Source organism: Sciurus vulgaris (assembly GCF_902686455.1).
Source record: "Sciurus vulgaris genome assembly, chromosome: 3".
NCBI classification, from domain to species: Eukaryota; Metazoa; Chordata; class Mammalia; order Rodentia; family Sciuridae; genus Sciurus; species Sciurus vulgaris.
The window spans coordinates 95,516,218-95,535,200 of NC_136463.1; the positions used below are offsets into that span (position 1 = coordinate 95,516,218).

General features: G+C 33.2%; 1 protein-coding gene across 5 annotated transcripts in view; it reads right to left on the bottom strand.

The window, feature by feature from the left end:
- The window catches only part of LRP1B (LDL receptor related protein 1B), a 1,899,381-nt gene that overhangs the window by 84,789 nt on the left and 1,795,609 nt on the right, over positions 1-18,983 (bottom strand). For all 5 annotated transcript variants that reach the window (XM_079135584.1, XM_079135585.1, XM_079135582.1 and 2 more), the window contains 3 exons: positions 12,525-12,748; positions 11,139-11,245; positions 950-1,066 (listed from right to left, as the gene is read on the bottom strand). In XM_079135584.1, coding sequence (XP_078991710.1) covers positions 950-1,066; positions 11,139-11,245; positions 12,525-12,748 — 448 coding nt within the window. The remainder of the gene's footprint in view (positions 1-949; positions 1,067-11,138; positions 11,246-12,524; positions 12,749-18,983) is intronic.

Consider the following 18,983-nt stretch of genomic DNA (forward strand, 5'->3'; position numbering starts at 1 on the left):
AAAAACTTTTATGTTTATTTTTCTTCAGTTTCCTTGAGATAGTAAAATGTATGTTTAAGGTGAAACAAGGTATCATCATTTTAATATAATAAAGAAATGTAGAGTTTTTCATCTGGATAATTGATACAAAAATCATACATTTTAGGGAAATGCACAGTGAAAATTTGATACAATTATTCTTTTCAACTTCCCCATTTAAAAAAAAAATGAGGTAAATCTCTATTCAAGAAATACAATATGCCAATATAAAAACTTGAAGTTTGTGTTATGAATAACGAGGTAAATATGAGAAGGGGTTGGGGGAGGGAAGGAAAGAAAGTAAAAATGAAAAAATTAGACTCAGCAGAAGGACCAGGAACAGTCAGGCCAGAAAAGTTTGAGGCACAGAAGGGACCTAGAAAATGAGAGAGTTAAAAAAAAAATGAGCTAGAAAGAAGCAAAAATAAGAATGGGCATAGTACTCAAGGGCCACAGTTAGAGTCTGTGGTCACCAGCAGTAAAGGAAATTGTCATTTTTCTATATGCTGCTTTTCACTTGGGTGATGCTATCCTTCAGTATCAGTAATCATTAATATAAAGTTCTGTTACATATAATAATTTGTTTCCTGCATGCTATTACTAAAATTTGAAAGAAAACATAGGGCCTATGTGTGCTACTCTTGATTATTTGATGTACCCTGCTCAAAATGAAACACTACAGAATCAACAGAATGAAGTTCCTTTCTAAATCTGGCAGCATGGCCCATGTTTTCCCAAGTCAAGAATATCCTCTGCCCTGGTCTGTTTGATATTCTAGTATGAACAAAAAGTTTAATCAATAGAAAATCTGCAAGGGAAAAGGAGACAGAATTTAAGGAAACTCATAATGCAAAACTTCCATAATTATATTTATGTTATGCTTTAATACCCTCAATAACAAAAATCAAACAAACAAAAGTTTCTCACAAACCTTGTTTACTGCTGACAGAGACTACTGAATCAGAGCCATCGTACAGAATGCTACCAATTATGGAGAGTTCAAAGTCAGCCCAGTATATGCGTTCACTAAAATGATCCACAGCCAGACCTGCAAACACAGACAGACAAATAATGGAAAGGAATTTGGGATTATTTAAAAGTATGATTTTGCTCCTTAATGTGTTTGTTTTCAAGCATCACAGTAATTACCCATTGTATATCACAGTACCATAGAATTCAGAAAAGTTGAAATAATATAAACCTTGTCTCAAATCAACCCTTATTTTAGATTACATAGCCTTCATTTAATAAACTGTAAGTAAAAATCTTACTTCACACAAGAAGAGAAACCTTAATTATCACTCCTTTTCATACTTTCTACTTTCTTAATTTTGGCTCTTCAATAGTTTTTCATGTTATTTCAATTTTTATACTTGTAGTATATATAGAATGAATTCATTACTTAATCTCTTATCCAACATTTTTTAAAACTAATTGGGTATAACTTCTACATTTTAAATACCTTCATGAAGATGGAGTTCTCAGAATATAAAAGATGTATGTACTTAATCACAAGTTGGCCTATGGTGTTGTAAGGCACCTGTATGTAATCTGAAGTTTAAAATGACTAAAGATTGAAGTTTATAATGGAAAGGAATAAACAGTAAAGTCCTTCATTAAGGTCCTAGTGGTGCTTGAATTCCTAACTGTCATTACTAATTTGCTCTGACACTGCCTTTCTTCAATTTCATCATAGGTATCTGTCACTGAAGAAAAATAGAAAAAAATAATATGAGGTCAAACAATAATATTTTTCTACTTATCTAATTTTTACTTTTTGACTTTGTAAATCTGGTTGAAATCTATCCCAGCAAAAATATCATCCACACAAAGAGTATTTTAGAGAGTGAAGTTTCTTCAATGTAGAAGAGTAAGATCTACGACACATAAATTCTGTAATAAATCCTCACTGCTGTAGATTTTTTTTGTGTGATGTAACTAATCGTTACATGTTACATAGAACATACTTTGAATTTACAATGTAATTAAAATACATTTAGCAAATGAATGTTACAGAATTTTCACAATTTGAACATTCAATGAGCAATCAAAATCAAGATTATGGAATGAAAGGTATTTTGAGTTTATGCAAAATGTGTATTCCTATGTAGAGAGACCAAGACATAACAATGAAAATGGAAAATAAATTTTAAAAAGTAATTTGTGAATAATAATAATAGTTAAGTATGTAGACCTAGCTCAAATATAATCAAACTAAATATAAATAAATATTGTTCTTCAAATAAAATACATGTATTACTATGTCTAGCTAGCTAGCCTTTGAGAAATGATTTAACAATTAAACTAGGTGGCCCATGCTTCACTAGTTTCTTCTCAATGATTAATTGACTTGTTTGAGTCACGTTTAGAATTATATATTTGCTACTTCTTGTATAATTATGAGTAACATGAACCATCAAGTGTTCCAATTTCCTGTTGGTGACATTATAGTTCAAAGCAGTCACCTAAGAAAGGTTAAAAACACTTTTCCTTCTTCTTTAGGAAGGTAATACAATAAGCATATAAAACAAAACTCTTTGTCCAAAACAATTGGTTTCATACCTAAAATATTAAATTTTCTAATCATGTAGAAGAAGAAAACAATGTGTGTGTGATGCAATTTAATTAACAATATGATTTTTCAAATTCGCCAAAAGTGCCACATATTGCATTGTTCCTTTATGCTTGCCTAAGATATCCTCAATTTTATCAGCTTTTGTCACATGCCATACTAGTGGATGGAATTATATCTAGACAGAAATTTTACAACAAAGTTTTTGGATGAATGGGGTTTATATTACAAAAATCCACAAATCAATGATTTTGATTTTTCCTTAAGCCCTTTAATAAAAGAGAGTCTTTAAATTACAAAGTTAATAAAGGAATCATCTAACTTCCTGTGGTATCAATGAATGCCAAGTTTATAGGAAAGAACAAGTTCAAGTCTGTCTTTAAAGTATCACATCTCCTTTTGTCTTTAATAAAGAACCCATGATAGAATGAAAACAAACAAACAAAAATACAATTCTCAAGAAACTTTCTTATCCAAACTGAAAATCACAAATATATGGAAGTACAGAAAATTCAAAATAAAATGCTATACAGATTTTAATTCAGCATAAAAGAATCATAATTTGAAAGATTTATAAAAGACACAGATGCAAGCTAAATTTCAGTGATGCAAGGTAACAGCACTAATCAAGCAGTGATTTTCTGAATACCATCTCTCTCCAACAATGCCAAGACTATTCTATGCTTTAGAGATTTTTGAACCTTGCTTTTGTTGGACTTTGAAATTTGAAGGATTTTATAAGAGTTTCCCTATTTCCATTAGCGTCTAAAAAGAATAAAAAAGAAAAAGATAAAAACTATGAGAAATGGTCATAGTACCAACATGATATTTAAGAGAAGACTTAGAGCAATAAATTTCAACCAATGCATTTTCACAAGGATAAGATACATTCTGTTTTAAGGAAAAGCCAGGATTTACAAGGTAGTAAAAGCCACCAAGTGAGCCCTACCATATTCTCAATTTAAAAGGTATTAAGAAAAGCTAAACTAACTGAAGATACTTACCACTATATTACATTCATTTTAAAAAATTGTTAAAATCATTTTTCTGATTGGTTGCCTGCTTAGAATCTAAGATTCCAAACTACCTTGAAATTCTCTCCCTCTCTGTTACACACACACTTAACGACAGCATTAGTAAAATAAAATGCATCAAGAAAACAGCAAGAGTCCTAAATTTGTGTCCAGTTTGATTAAAAATTTTTTGTGGCCAAGGAAAAATAATTTGTTTACTGACTCAAACAAGCATGAGTGTTGTGGGGTAAGTATATAGTTGTTCATTTTCTCTGAAATTGCCACAATTTGGAAGAGAGAGCAAACATCAGCCAGCCTCTAGCTATTTATGTAAATCAATCTCATGGAATCCTACATCCTTCTATTAAAAGCTAAACTGGAAAGTGACTTTATCTGACATACACTGGTGGGGCAAGTGTGTGGCACTCAACTAACATGAGAGACTAAAAAATAAGATAGACGAGGCTTCTTTTTTTATCATACTGCCTGATAAAACAAAACAAAGCAAAAGTGTGCCATTTGTTAAAGGTGGCCTTGGAACCATCCCAAGGATTAGAGTGTTAAAATTGCAGGCATCCATCTGTTCTTTCATTCAACACATAATTGCTTTAAGCACACACTACTTACAGGTAATAGTATATAATATAAGGGATATAACAAGAATATTAGCAATGGATTTGGTTTAAGCTGGTTATACTCTTGGGCACAAACATATACACTGAAGAGTTAATGGTAGACTGCATGATGAAAGCAGTAGATGATGGAATACCAAGAATAAAAAGAATGCGTATGCTTCCTCAGAGCACTGAAGTATTCTCATCATGATTTTGCCAAGTTTGCAAAGATGTTGGTGGTGGTGCTGGGCTATTTTATTGGATAGTAGAATTCTAAGCCTGTAATTCACAGGGGTTACCCCAAAAATGTTCTTTATGTGTGGTGATATTTATATCCTGTTAAAATTAAGAGGATAACCAAGTATATTATATTTCAGTGCACTTATTTTTCCATGCATGACATTGGTAAAATGGTTTATCTTATAAACCCAGAATAAAAATAACAAGATTTAACACTCAAAGAGAAAGAGAGGTAGTATAGTATCTACTGATTTTAATATGATACCTTGAAGTCAGAACAAGTATTTATATAGTCCAAGAAAACAGATAAAATTGATAAAATCAAGTCAAAGTACTTGGGAAGACAGCCATGAATGTACTTTCATGCAAATATATCTTATAGGATATATTTGAACATGTCTTCCCATACATGAAATGTAAATATGCATGTGAATGCAGAATAATGGTTTACTGATTACCAACATTTTGTTAACTGCTTTGTAGTAATAGGCTATTTATGAAACTGAAATTAACTATTATTTCTTAAAAATCTCCCGACACTTATTTGAACTCATTTGTTTATCAATAACAGTTGGCAAGAAAATACCCAGGAGTATTAAACACTGTGAAAATGACATTAAGATATGATTATGGTCAAGGATATGTTTCTGCTAGTTTCCCATGTAGTAAAATACTACTTAAGAATTTGACATCATCATTTGTAACATTAAGAAAACAATTCATGCAGATTCTCTGTGCTAGTTCAATGTATACAAAGCATTATTGTTCATTATAGTCACTATGCCATGTCAGAAAACAACAGACCTTATTCCTCCTGTCCAATGACACTGTGCCCATTGACAGGACTCTGACAGGTCTCTGTTGCTCACCCTTGCTCTCCTCAGTGCCCAGTAAGCACTATTCCACCCTTAACTTCTATGAGATCAACTGCTTCAGATTTTACTTATAGGTGAGATCATATGGCACATTGTACCTTAGACACAGGTGCAAATACATAATTTGTAAAAGCTGAAGGAAATTTTAAGCAAGTGGTAATGAAGTAGAGTAACAGATTTTACATGTGATTTGTGAATTTCTTTTTTATGTTAAGGAATTATAGCAGACATACAATGAGAAAGGAATAAAACTAAATAAGTATACTAGATATGGAAAATTATTTTTAGTATTAGGAAATTATGGTAGACACAATATGGAGTTCAAGGCTTATCCTAGTAAAGAGGACAAAGTTCTTAAAATTATTATTAGCTCTAATATAGTCAAGGAAATTCATACTAGTTTGACCACCTAATTGAAATGAATTATTATACATTATATGTAAGTTAATTATTATCATATTTCCCAATAAGAAGATTAATTATAAAAAAGTTTATTCAGCTTGCTCAATTTTAACTCATGCCTATGTAATGGAAAGTTTATGTTTTTCTACTTTCAGTCTCTGTGTTCAGCCTAATAATATATACCATCTTCCTTTTGAAACTCTTCTTTGGATATGGTGACCCCCACATTCTAACTTACTATTATTTAGATAACTTTGGAGTCTTCGTTTGTGATCTTGATTCTGTCCAATATAAGCATCTTCTCCAAATTCTATCCTTTGGCTCTTATTTACCCATCCATTGTTCATCTTAACAACCCAAGTATTAGTGAATATGTGCTTTTGTTGCCAGTTTCCCAAGTCAAATTCCTAGTTCTATTTTAAGTTCCAGACTTTTCAGTGACCTGTGAAATATCTCCATCTGATTGACTTAACTTGAGCCCTGGCACACCTACACCATTTGCTATGGCTGAGTGACAATGTTGCACAATCTGTGCTCAAATAACACCTTCTGTGGAAGCCCACCATGGTGCCTAATGATGATAAACTACAACTTGTCACCCCCATTCCCAACTTTTCTGGCAATTTCACTCTTTTTACCATAGCATTAAACACCTCAAACTGGCTTGTAATTTATTTTTAAATATTAAGTTTTTACTGTCCATATCCCATCCCTCTAATAGAATATAAACACTGGCAGGACAGAGACCTATGATCATGAGTATGACCTATGACCTATGGCTTCTCAAATTCCAAGAAGCCTGCCTGGAACATACAATATGTTCAATAAGTATTAGTTCAATAAGTATTAGCTCAATAAGTATTAGTTGAATGGTTTGATACATGGATTCTGAGAGGTGATACCTGTAACATACAGAAGTTCTCAAACAAATTTGTTGAGTAAAAATGACAGCCTCACACCAACTGCCTTCCAGATTTATCTGGTACTTCTATAGATATCTGACCAGATTTTGTTTCCTGCTTAACATGAATCAATGGTACTTGCAGAGGACTCTAGGACTTTATAGTTGTTGACTCCTAATCACCTCTTGGAATTTCAAAGTTCCATCTTGTATCATTTTACTGTGCTCTTTGACTTTCCTCAACTCCATTTGCTACCATTTTTGACCTATTCTTTACTTTGCATTCCAACATTTCTCTCCACCATACTCCTTGTCATAGTTTAGCACTTACTCTTAACTAACTCCTCAAAAATCCCTTCCTCCCCTCTACATTTGAGTGACACCTACATGCTCTGCACTTCACTCTGCTCTTCTCCCCAGTGCCATTTAAACATGTATTTGTGTGTGCACACAGACACATGCAGGGTTTGATTTTGTTTTTACAGTCTACTACTTTAGACTAACAGCTACATGAATGCAATCTGTATTTCTGAAAAATAATAGTGCATGGCATAAACACCCATTTTTTAATAAAGGCAGGATAAATGAATTAAGGAAATAAGATATTTGATTCATTTCATTTATATTCTCTTTATCCCTCTTGGACACATTCCCCATCTCTTCCTCTATCCTTATCTGTAAGTTGATAAATTCCACTAGGCTAACTGCTTTGTCTCACATATACATTATCCCCTTTTTATCTCCTTGTCACTTTTCAAGTCATGCTATTCGTTGTTCTTGTCAAGGGCATTCGATGACAATTACCCCGCTCTCTGGATTTTTGTTTGTATTCAATGCATCAGACAAGTGCTGCCAAAGAAATAAGCCTGAAGACCTGCCTTTTTCAAATCACTAATTGAATCAAAATTGTACAATGATTAATTATTAGCTAAAAAATCATGGGTAATTATGTTGGCATTTAAGATTATGCTTAAGCTCATATCACAAAACCCGTCAACTTCTAGATGCACCATGACTCCTCAGCAAAACATATCATACATGCAACATTAGAGCCCTGTCTCACAGAACTATCTTATTTAGTGTATGCAGGATTATTTTAAGGTATTTGTTATTACTGCTTGGTTTGCTAATGGTGGTGGGACCTATATGTTAAGATAATAAGTTCATTATGAGATCTCTCAGGAAATAAGTGATCCCTCTGGATTCAAAGTCAATTGTATCTGACTCTTTTAATAAAAAGCACCTTTCCTTTATTAAAATGCCCCCATTATGAATTATCTGCCTGCTTTTTAAATGCCTACCCATCCTTCAAGCACTTGTTTAAGTGACACCCTTTAAATATTTTCTTTTTTTGTTTGTTTGTTTTTGTTTTTGTATTGGAGATTCTCTTTCTTATCTCTGTACTCTGAAGATATCATAAAACATAAAAAATTCTGACATTTTGCAAATTCAACAATATCTGAGTATGCTTCATTCTCTTTTCATTCTCAACTGTTAATTTCCTGAAAATAGGGGTACTGTTAGCTTCATCATTTCACTGCTTGTAGTGCTGAGTAGAGTTGCAACCCATGGAAGAATGTTGCATGCATGTATCTTTCCTGAGGCCCAGTGTGGGAGTCCATGTGCTGTCCAGCCAGATCTTCTTTCAAAGATATCTCCCAATATCTGAACAGCAGACACTCACACTGAACCCTCATCTTCAGGAAATTGTACTCAATTAGTTAGAGCAGACTTGCTCTGGAAGTTAAAGTCACCCCAAAACTGATGGTGTTTGAAAAGCTACAACCCTTGCCTGACATGGGTTTTATGCTCCAGATCGCATCCCTGGAGTCCCAAATCAAGAGTAGACTTTACTTGAGACCCAGTTTTACTGGGCTCTTTCCCTTTCTCTCTCCTCCTTTTACAGTTTTCTCCTAAAAAATACACAAATTCTTTATACACAAATTCATTGTAGGAATCCCTGCCTCGGGTTCCCAAAAAAAGCACCTCCTGCAGGAAATTCCACAAACTGCTGTCAGAGTCATTCTTTGAAATAAAAACATGTTACTTATACTGTGATCCTGTGAAATTTTAGCATGAGGAGTTTTTTTATAGGTAAATTTTGCTACTTTTCTCAAAGTCCAAATTAGATTTCTTTAAAAAAGCTAACAAAAAGTGCCTAGTGCTTAAAAAATTAAAATTGTTTCTATGCAGATCACATCCTTAACTCCTCAACACCTGAGGGGCTCTCCTTAAAGGTGGCACAGAACCCAGTCTTCGATAGTGTGTTGAAGATATCACCTTGTCTACCTCATGTCCATCACTCTCCTGAATGGCTGGCATGTCTCTAGGCATACTAATCCGGCTGTTTTTGACAAATGTGAAGCTCACTGTCTTACTGTTCTTTCTGCATGGAAAGCCCTTTCTTCACATTCACACATCTAACTCTTTGTTATTTAGGTCATTCCTTAAATATCACCTTTCTAGAGATGATTTCTCTGATAATTTAACTAAACTATCATCCCTAATAACAGTACTTTCCTTACTATGAGTTTTTTCCCTACAGAGCACTTATCACTTAAACTGATATTATATAATGTATCCTCTGGGGGAAGATGCTGGGGGCCAGATATGGGCCTGTATGAACCGCGAGATGTTCCAGCCATTAGGCAGGGAAGCTGCTGTCTTGGGAACTCCCAGGCAGAAAGCCCCTGGTGTGAGAATGCCCACTTCATGCTGGCACCCTGACCTGTTCACAGTTCAAGTTCAAATACAGCCTCCTGGAGATGGATGTAGCCTGCCAAATGCCAATCAACCTGTTTACTGTAAGAACTCTGCCACACTGAGAAACAATCAGTGAAACAAAACTCCTCCTACTGAAACATTATCCCTGCCTTTGATGGACTCCCCCTTAAATAAAGAATTGGGACCTTTTTCAGTTGTTCAGTTCCATTTCTTATCAGGACTAGAAGATCTATCAGGCACTCCACTTTTTAAATCTGATCTTTGGCTTTCTCTTATTACTTACTGATTATTTCAGACTTTTTATTTTCCCAGGTGGCCCATACTTCCTGAGCAGGAACTGCTCTGTTGGGGTGCTGGCCACCCTGTCACAGAAATATAGGTCTTGAGATTTGGGACTTGCTTCACATGAACTTGTTTCTTCAGTATTTGAAACTATTTCTGGCACATGGTAGGTGTTCCATCAATATTTGTTAAATGATTAAATGAAGATACACTTATGTAAATATGTTAGATCTCAAATACTTCTCTCTCCATAAAGAGTAAAAAAACAATATAATTAAATAACAGGGCATAAGTCACATTAAAAGTTAGTGAAAATGTAAGTGAAAAATACAAGTAAATATTAAACTACAAAGATATCACAATGTATAATGGTTAAATAACACAGCACATAGACAATTCTCTTGTTCTTTTAGTGGGAGAGTAATGGGCAGTGTGGTTGGCACAGAATCCTTGAGGAGTCTGAAGCCTGGAAATGTTTTATAATTATAGAAGTGCTTAAGTTACAACTTATGAGATGGTAGAGATTTAGCTAGAGCGAGAAATTCTGGATGGGCATTCTAGATGGGGCACCTGGGAGGGAAATAGCATGAGAGAAAGAACATGGAGGAGGAATCATAGATTTGTAAAAATACCCGAATACATTGCCATAAATTATCCAAATTTTATGCATGTGATATTTTACTAATAGCCTTACAACTCAGGCAGTTTTCAAAAAACTTCCCATAATGTAACTGACAGTATGAAAATGACCTGACTTTCAAGTTGGGAAAATAGAATAAGAAATGTTAATGATGTCCATAAAATCATATTGTATTTTATCCACTGTAAAAATGATTATATTGCCAACAAAACTAGAAAGATTTGGGCCTAATTTTCCTTCTATTTCATGCAGGGTCTCTGGTCTAATTCCTAGATCCTTGATTCATTTTGAGTTGAGTTTTGTGCAGAAGTTTAATTTCATGTTACTGCACATGGATTTCCAGTTTTCTCAGCACCATTTGTTGAAGAGGCTATCTTTTCTCCATCGTATGTTTTTTCAACCATAAAGAAGAATAATATCATGGCATTGGCAAGTAAATGGATGGAATTGGAGAATATCATGCTAAATGAAATAAGCCAATCCCCAAAAACCAAAGGCCAAATGATTTCTCTGATAAGTGGTTGATGATACCTAATGGGGGTGGGGATTGGGGATAAGAGAGGAATGGAGGAACTTTGGATTGTGTACAGGGAAATAAGTAGGCGAGGGGGCGGGGGTAGGAAAGACAGTGGAATGAGACAGACCTCATTACCCTACGTACATGTATGATTACACGAATGGTGTGAATCTACATAGTACACAACCAGAGATGAAAAGTCGTACCCCATTTGTATACAATGAATCAAAATACAGTCTGTAAAAATAAAGGTTGAAGAAAAAAACTAGAAAAAATTGTTAACACTAATGTATTTAGCATTCTGCTTAACATTTCAATATATGTAAGAAGCACTAAATACCTGTGGGCCTCTGTAAGTTCTTTTGTACTAAAATCCTTCTCAGAGTACCATCCATGGCTGCCTCCTCTATGTGGGAGTGGTCCCCAATGACCGTCCAGTACATCATCCTGAAGAGAGCAGGTCAAAGAGGTTAGCCTAGTGATGCTATTTTTATAACCCATCTCTGCTCCCAAAGCAGTGTCTCTTCAGCTCACATGTGTATCTCACCTCCAGATTCTCTTAATAAGCAAATTCCTGGACCCAACTTGTAACCTACAGAATGGGAAGAACCTCGAAAACAAAAGGTGGAATCAACAATTTAAATAAAGTCCTACCTAAACTCACTAAAATTCTTTATTTATTTAATTTTTTTTTTTTTTTTTTTTTTTTTTTTTGGTACCAGGGGTTGAACTCAGGGGTACTAAACCACTGAAACATATTCCCAGCCCTATTTTATATTTTATTTAGAGATGGGGTCTCAATGAGTTACTTAGTGCCTCACTTTTGCTGAGGCTGGCTTTGAACTTTAGATTCTTCTACCTTAGCCTCCCAAGTCACTGAAATTACAGGCATGTGCCACTGTGTACAGCTCATTCTTAATAGTAAACATTATAGCACATTATTTAATATCCAGGGTTCAATTTTGAAAATTCCATTAAAATCTCAGAACAAAACAATTTCCATCACTGTACACTATACCTCTAGTTGTGACCAAATATTTATTTTATTATGAATGCACCAATATGCAATTTTCTATTTTAATAGTGATGTTGCTATTTCATCAAACAGAAATCATCTTATTTAGAAGATGCCACACACATTTGTGTAATTATGATAGTTGAAGTTGTCTCTTTTTACTCAGGATCTAGTAAATTTGTGGATGATTAGGAGTATCATTTGATATTTTCCTGTCCTGTATTTTTCATTGCTTATAGGTTTCCTTCTTCAAGTAATAGAAAGAAAATGTTTTTATCAAGTTATTTAAATTTGTTTGTATATATGCTTCATCTTTTATGATCACAAGTAGCCCAAAACATTAATATAGTGCTCTACATTTAGAATGTTTAATATTTAGAAAGCTCACATGGACATTAACAGCAGTAGTTTATGTGTTCTTACCAGTGTCATTATTTACAAGTCTCACATACAAATGCAGACATGCATAGAAACACCAGAATACATAACGGTGTGTATACGATGTATGATATAGCAACATTTCAGAGAAAAAAATGTGTCACCATTTGATGGGAAAATGTTATGCTCTTGTATAAAAGAGGAGTATGAGGATTTTCAGAAGTCTTGTAAATCTGTTATATGTTGAAAACCTATTGAGAAACAAAACTGAGCACAATCTCTGAAACTGGATTACTCATATCAAGAAATATAACTACCAAGGCATTAACCTACCCTCTTTTAGGATTTACTGCAATAGCATAGGGTTCTCCAGCCATATTTGTTAGGAGTCTGGTGCAGTTGGGGCCATTCAGCTGCCCTACGTTGACAGAATACCTCAGACTGGTCCAGTGAGTTGTGTAATAACTGAACCAATGCATTCTGGAGTGATCAGTCCAGTAAATATTTCCAGCAACCCAGTCAACGGCAATGTCCCTGGGTCTTTTAAATTCAGGACACTAAAAGAGAAACAGAACACTATTTTTAAACAGAAATTTGTACAGGTTTCTGTATCTGTGCATTTAGATGGGGAACTATATGAAAGGTCCCAAACTGTTGCATAGGATTCTAAAATACTTAATTGCATTCTTAATTATTATTGATGTATAACTGCAAAAACATTAAGTGTACAGCTCACTGGAGTTCTTATGTTTGTACTTGTTTAGCCACTTCCCTGCAAGAATATTCACACAACCACAGGAGTTTTACCTGTGACCTGTCCCAGTCAATATACCTTGGATAGTAACCATGATTCTAATAGCAAACACCCTTGATTATTTTAAATATATCCACATCAGTAGAATCAAATTCTTCTATTCCTGACTTCCTCTGTTCAGCTTGTCTGTGAAATTCATCCATATTGTGAAAGTGTCAGTGATTTCTGTTTTTATTGCTGGGTAGAATTTCATCTTGTGTAACAATTTTTTATCATTCAGTTCATATTGTTCACTTGCCTTGTTTATGGCTTTATGCCATTGTAACTAAAGTAATGATTATTTTTGTATATGTTTTTGGGCAGACACATTCCCACATTTCTTTTAAATATTTGCCAAGGAATAGAAGTGTTGAGTCTTAAGTTAGACACTGCTAGAAAAATCTGTTTTAAAAAAAGTTTGCACCTATATACCCTCCTTTCAGTAATGTAAGATAATACCAATTGCTCTGCATCCTTGTTAAATGCATTTTGATTTAAAAGTTCAAAAAGTTTCAATACAGAAAGATGTATATTAAGAGCTACTGTTATTTAACATCTTTTGAGGAAAGTCACAGTATCTGTTTGATAGTTTAGCTTTTGTACTCAATAGTCTGCTTTACTGAAGTAGTGTGAGACAAAAGTAAAGAGTTCATTAGGAACAGACAACTAGGAAAATAACGTATGCTCTGTGCCCTTCAATTAACTTGATCACTTTCAGCAGGAACTAGTGTAGTAATTAATTTGACATGGTCAGGTTTATTGTGCATAACCAAAACTGAGAATGGATTCCCAAGGGTATTATATCAAGACTAGAAACAATTATTTGAAGGTGATTACTCCTTAGACATGTAGTCAATGTGTAAGAGCATCACTAGGACCTAGCAATCAGTGGAAATATACTTTAACACAAGGTAGTTTCTTGCCTGAGATAGTGATGAACAGAATTTACTTAGCAGTTTATTTGGATTAAAAGAAAAGAAAACTAATAACTCAAAAAGAAACTGAAATGCTAAAAAAAAAGCATTATAAGTCACTGAGTCATATATGGTTGCTGGACCACAAGGGGAAATATAACTTAAACGTGAAACCAAAACAAATTCTGATGAATTTTATTATCAATTATTTGATCTATTTCACTAGAGACCTGAAATTATGAAATTTTACAGTACTCTGTTTCTAACAACAAACAGTATACTTATACTCAATATATAAATATATATATATAATATATATCTCAAAGTTGACTGAATTAAATATAAGGTACTATGCCATACAGAGTGCTCCAGAAACATCATATAAATAATAATCATAGATGATTAGAATACAAAGATTTGTCACAGGCAAACCAAAAAATCATTTTCAAATGCTCCAGTTTCATTTAAATTAACTGCATTGTTTTTCAGTTTGGCAACAGTTAAAGGTAAATATATCACCAAATATCATGTGCATAACAGTGTAAATCATAATTTTATAAACATGAAATGTAATGGTAAAATAACCAGTCTGTTGTAGAATATTTGTCATTTTCTAACATCAATAGAACAAACATTTAGCATTCAAAAATTATGATGCTAGTTGTCTAACTTGAGCAGAGAAAAGTATCTGTGCTTTATCACATATAAACATATACACCTGGTCTTCTATACTAATAGTATCCTTGTCAAAATATGACATTTCTTGCAATGTCCTCATTTTCTTGAATTTAAGATTTTCATTTTAACCTATGTATGCTCAAATATGAGCTGATTATCTTTCCATTATATACATATATCTATACCTGCTCCACTGATAATTAATAATCCAAATTTCTCATGCTTATAAAGAATTCAGAAGTTTGATTTAGTGACACTTTTTATAAGGTAAATAGACGGGCAAAATTTTAATATTGGTAAATTTTTAATGTTAAGTCAATTTTAGATCTCTTTTCTAATCTAAAAAACATGAATTAAGGAAAGGGGAAAAGTCTTTCATGATAAGCAGAAGAGATATGGATAACTCATTTGAGCCTATGCTTTTATTTTGGTACCTGAATCAAGGAATATCTACTGTAATTCTAATAACAACTAAATTAATTAGAATATAGGATAAAGGGCAGTTATATCTAATTCACTTAACCCAAAGTCATAATATTATCAGTGACCAGATGATTCTCAGGGAATAAAGACAGCAAGGTTAACAAATTACCAAGTATTCCTCCTCAATAACTCACAGTCCACTACATGTTCATTGATCTTCAACACTGAGATAGCATTATAGAACAGGAGAGAGGGGAAGGGAAGGAGGGAAGAAGAAGGGAAGGAGGAAAAGAGGGAGAAAAAATAAGAGGAGGAGGAGGAGGAGGAAGAGGAAGACCACCACTACAAGAAGGTAGTAACATGATCTTAATCTCAAGGAATCTGCGGCAAATAAGGAAATTACCCCTGCATACGACTGAAATAATTGTTCTTTATTACCCGCAACTTGAGTAGAATTATGAGTGGTATTAATCTTATAAAAGGGACTCACATTAAACAGATGTTGCCTGGAGAGTAAAAGGCAGAAGTTCCTATAAGATCTTGATGTTATAACAGACTGTGAAGAGGAATCTAATCAATCAGGAATATACAGAATGTGGGACACAGAGAGAGAATTGGAGGAGTGACAATGACTAAATTTAGGATCAGAAGAATTTAATTTCTGTCCCAGTCCTAGTTTACCTGTAAATTATGTTGCATAGCAAATAAAGATTTTGGATTACATAATCTGTGAAAGTAAGTCTTTAGCTTTCAAACAGTGAATAAGATGAAAACTTAAAATATTGCCCATTCCAGTAAGTCAGAATTTTATATAGTCTTAATTGGAAAGCTCAAGGTACTTGATCCCAAAATGATCAAAAATAAGATAAACACACCAGGAAAGAAAAAGAAAGTAAAACTTCCATTTATTTCTCTGACTAGATCAATAGACAGGTAAGTCAACTTACTATACACAAAACATGTGCAGAAGGATGTGCTCACCCTACAACAAAGGATATTGTTCTTATTGCTTTGCACAAAGGAGAAGACATATTTGCTTGTTTTCTTCAGACAGATGGTCTCTTTTCCTAATAAGCTCTCTATCTACACTGACAAAATTTTGGGGCCTGAGGCATTCTTCTTTGTGGAGATAAATTAGTCAAATGAATAAAACTTTTAAAACAGAAAATTTGACATCTTGATTACAACAAAATCAGAGGTTACAACTTTAAAGAACACATCCTGTACAATTGCAGCTTGTGAGGTTATCTGTCACAATTTTAGCTTCAGGAAAATAAAGATACATGTCACTGGGGACATTTGTTTTACAACAGAAAAGAAGAAAGACTTATGAAAGGAAGTTCAAGCATTTGAACCATGAAAATACTGTCTTCTTTTTAACAAAATTCTCAGAGATATAATTTAAGAAAATTTGGCAAAAAATGGAATGAGTTCCCATATTTCAATTGTTTGTGATTTTTTTATAGTGGGGTACATCTAAGAGAAAAATCGACCCATTTCCCTAAAGTTAATGATATCCTCACATAATACTATGAAAACAAAGATGTAAAGCCACCCTCTCGAAATTTCATGTGTGTGTGTTGTGTCATAGTAAATCGAAATGTTATTTGCATTTTGGTGCACATCAAATTTAATTCTTATAAACCTGGGAATGGAAGCAAAACCATGACTATACAAATTCTAAGAATTACAAATTTTACTGACTTTGCAATATTATAAAAATATCCAAGTATTTAATATTTCAATCAAGTAATTCATATAACAATGGGGAAATAAGAAAGGAACCAAGAAAAAGTCATGTTTATAGATTGTGTAAGATATAAAAAAATTACTAAAGGGATGAAATCCTTGATTTATCTTTGTAACTTGTTCTGAAGAACATAATCTTATTCTGAGTAAATTTAAGGTTCAAGTGCTCTAATTTAGGATCATATCAACCTGGGACAAAGACCTATTAAGGAAAAAGGAATTAATAAATATTAGTAACTCCTAGACAATTCTTGAAATGACCAAATTTATATTTAAATTACAGACACAATATTTTATGCACTCTTTTCACTCAGCTTTTGGGTTTGTTTTGCTTTGTTTTATTTTGTTTGTTTGTTTTTTAACATGCTCAATGATCTTTTAGCTTATTTCTTCTGACTCAGCCCTAGCCCTCTATAAAAGCAAGACTGGTTCTCTAAATCTTCATTCATACTATGAGATTTAAAAAATAAAAAGGATATTATGGAAGACTGGGAAAGCACTCTAAATTTGGAATCATCAGAATTTGACTTATGACCCAGTGCTAGTTTATCTGTAAATTATATTGCATATATTGGATTAGATAATTGATGAAGTCTTTAGTTTCCCAACAGTAAACAATGTAACCATTTAAAATAATATCCATTTCAGTAAGTGTTCATTTTATAGTCTTGAGTACTTATCTTATGCTAATTGTGAATATTTAGGCTTTAGTAAATAATTAATCATTGGTGATTATGTAACAATTTTGATACTACATCCAAGGTGAATGACCTTACCATGAGGAAGTAAGGCATCTTCTGATAATTAAAATTTAAACAAGCATAACACTTAAGAGTTGACTCAGAGTTGTCAGAGAGCAGAGATTGTTAAATGATAGGTTGAGGACTACATTAAAGTTAAAAATGATTTTGAAAACTATTATGTAGATGCTAAATTTAATGATCAACACGACATTTTAAAAATCACTTTCTTCTGGTTTCTCTTGAAAATTAAGAGTACATAGGTTCAATAAAACAAAATGAAGTCAATGTTCCAGAGTAGCAAAGTTAGTCAACGACTACTTTTTGATTTTATGGAATGTATTCCGTTCACCTCTGTCACCTGGGTCTTTAAAGCATATGCTCAAACTATTTCACTCAATTATCTTACCTACATATATTCTTTACATGCATTTGGTTTGAAATCTATTCCATAATCACAAAGAGTTGAGTTTTAAGGAATAAATTATTTATTATTCAGGAAATGGGAAATGGCATCAATAAGCAAATAGAAGAGTTGGGGAAAGAAATCTGAGAGTGTGTCTCCAGAACTATTAGGTAAGCATAGTGAAAGGACAGGAGTTTCCAGTATATGTCGTAGATGTATATGTACACACACACATACACACACATATATACACACCTACATGTGTACATATACCCAAAATCCCATGAATTCACTTCTTATATGTCAATGTTTTTTTCATTCAAATTCATTCACATTGGTAACTATGCATGTATATATGTATATAAATATAAGCAATGTTGAGTTTCATTTTTTATCACCTTGTTTAATTAGTCTTCTACTTTTCCTTATTACCATTAAAACTAACAACAAAGTTTCTAAGCCTAAACACACCCTGGATTAATAAATATGGCACCATATAGATTTCTTTCTGGACATAAAATTGACATACTTAAAATGGTAGAGAATTCTTCTGTGAGGATATTCCTTCAAATGATAACAGTAGTTTCAAATAGGCCCTTTGGTTCAATGTAGGTTGATCTGTCTTATGCCTCAGCAAGACTGATACTATTCTCAATGATAATGATAATAATAAAAAAGGAAACCAATATCTTCTTAATAAGGAGATTTGGTTCAACAAGATAATGAACAGAGGCAGAGGAATGTATGTATGAAGAGTCTAAAGAATGTATGAAGAGTCTGAAGAGGAAAAGTGGAACAGATACAGTGAACGTACAGTTGGAACAAAAGAAATGATGGAGTGGGTGTGATGGGAGATGAGGCTGAAAATCATGAAGAGAGACTTGTGAACCAATGATTTTTCAGTGGAATCCCATAAGAAGGATTTAAGTATGGAGATAAGTGAGCAAATTTGAGTCTTTTTTTTTATTATTTAAACAAATGGGATACATGCTGTTTCTCTATTTGTACATGGAGTCAAGGCATACCATTTGAGTAATCATAAATTTACATAGGGCAATGTTGTTTGATTCATTCTGTTATTTTTTCCCT